This window comes from Rhagoletis pomonella, unplaced genomic scaffold (assembly GCF_013731165.1).
Source record: "Rhagoletis pomonella isolate Grant_MI unplaced genomic scaffold, Rhpom_1.0 Rhpom_scaffold_00004, whole genome shotgun sequence".
NCBI classification, from domain to species: Eukaryota; Metazoa; Arthropoda; class Insecta; order Diptera; family Tephritidae; genus Rhagoletis; species Rhagoletis pomonella.
Window position 1 is genome coordinate 19,158,691 of NW_023458558.1, and position 1,926 is coordinate 19,160,616.

Consider the following 1,926-nt stretch of genomic DNA (forward strand, 5'->3'; position numbering starts at 1 on the left):
GTGCGAGTGTCGTCCACAAAAGGTGCCCACGGACATTTGCTGGGCTCTTCGGGCAATTTAGAAGCAGTTTTCGTTGTTCAAGCATGTGCCGAAAACCAACTTCCGCCATCTATTAATATTGAACACTTGGATGAGAGCATTAGTGTGCCAATAGTACAGAACAAATCAGAGAAGTGGCATCAAGATACGAAAGCGCGAAGGATTGCATTGAAAAATTCGTTTGGATTTGGTGGCACAAACGCTTCAATTTGCATAGCTGATTATCGAGATTAAACTGGGTTGGTAGATTGTTGCAATTTTTCTTTTATGTAATACATATATTTAGTTATGAGCAGAGTTGTGAAAAATGCATTAATTTTTTAATGTATTAAAGGTATTTAAAGCAATAATGTTAATGTAAAAAATTAATGCATTAATTTTTGAAATATAATGCAAATGAAAATTTCAATGCATTAATTCTGAAAAATGTAATGCTAATGATTTTTCTTTTTCATTAAATTATCCAAGCTAATGCAAATGAAAAAAATTTAATGCACTGAAATGTTTAATACCTTTGCTCGTTTGCATTATTAAAGACCATTAAATTTTTTTTCTAGTGAAATATAAATAACCTCTTTTGGAAGGTCTTGGAATAATTACTAATAGTTTTTTCAGCTTCATTATATTATGGGTATTTGTAGAAACATTCTTCTAAACATTGTTAGATGTTTTATGAAAATAAAAGCCAATGTGCATGCAACTCAGAGTGCTTTTGTAGATTTTTATGTTGATTGTTGATGCATATTACATATAAAACGGACAGATAGCCAATTTGGCAGGGCATGTACACGACTGAGTGAAAACCAGCCTTAACGTCCGTCACTATCTTTTTTGCACTTAAAATTCTACTTCAAAATAAAATTAGTTAATGGGTTTTTAATGCTTGTTATAATTTTAATGCAATAAATTATTGCAATAGCATTCATTTAAAAATTTTAATGTTAATACAAAAAAAATCAGTAGCATTATTTCTTTGGAATTAATGCATTGAAATTTTCATTTACAGTAAATATTAAAAACTAATGCATTAATTTTTTCCATTTACTACATTAAAATGCTATGCGTTAAAAAATTTAGAAAATTGTTAAAAATATTGACCAAAAATTTACATGTGTTTTAAATACGTATATATGTATATACAAATGTACTTAGGAACTAAAATCTGTATATAATAATAATTAGAATTTATAAAAGTAAAACATTTAACACTTTCTTGAAGCAATTTCCATTTGTACAAAGTTTTATATTAGTAAGAAAACATGCAAGGAGTTTTGTTGAGAAATGCATCAAGTGAAAGCATCAGTCTCTTATTTTTAAACTATAATCGATGGAAATGCCTTATTTGCGTGTCTAAGTTACAATTCGGCATTTAACCGTGGTTGTGCATATTGGCGATTTCCTTCAATTGCAATTAAAAAAAAAAAATATTCTGATGCTTTGGCTTGATACATTACGGAACACAGGGAGGATTTTGGATATCAGTAACAAAAGTTAAATCATACAATCATTAAAAAATTGGCCCGGGGGCCCGGGAAGTGCGCAACTTCGACAGGGTCTGTCCATAAGGGCAGGGGCGTTAGCTGGGTGGGATTCTCGGGGCATGTGAAGAGGTGCCGAGAGTCATGTGGCGACTCTCCACATGACGGACATTGGTTGGGCGCATCCTCATTAATTCTCCTCAGGTATGAGTTTAGCCTGCTGCAATAGCCAGAGCGCAGTTGGGCTATTGTGGTGCGCGTCTCCCGAGGCAGACAAAATTATGTCCCTTCCACGTTAGGCGGTTGTGTGCCTAGAACGGCATTCACAGGACGAGAGTCTACATAACTTGAGACCGACTCCTTGTGAATCCCTGCCTGTCTATAAGCTGACAGGTCCAGAGGTTGTTTA

General features: G+C 33.7%; 1 protein-coding gene across 1 annotated transcript in view; it reads left to right on the forward strand.

Moving 5' to 3' along the window:
* Nucleotides 1–385, forward strand: part of LOC118738133 (3-oxoacyl-[acyl-carrier-protein] synthase, mitochondrial-like) — a 613-nt gene extending 228 nt beyond the window's left edge. The window contains exon 2 of the mRNA XM_036469055.1: nucleotides 8–385. Within this exon, the coding sequence (XP_036324948.1) occupies nucleotides 8–273 (266 nt within the window). The 3' untranslated portion in view covers nucleotides 274–385. The remainder of the gene's footprint in view (nucleotides 1–7) is intronic.
* The last annotated feature ends 1,541 nt before the right edge of the window (nucleotides 386–1,926 follow it).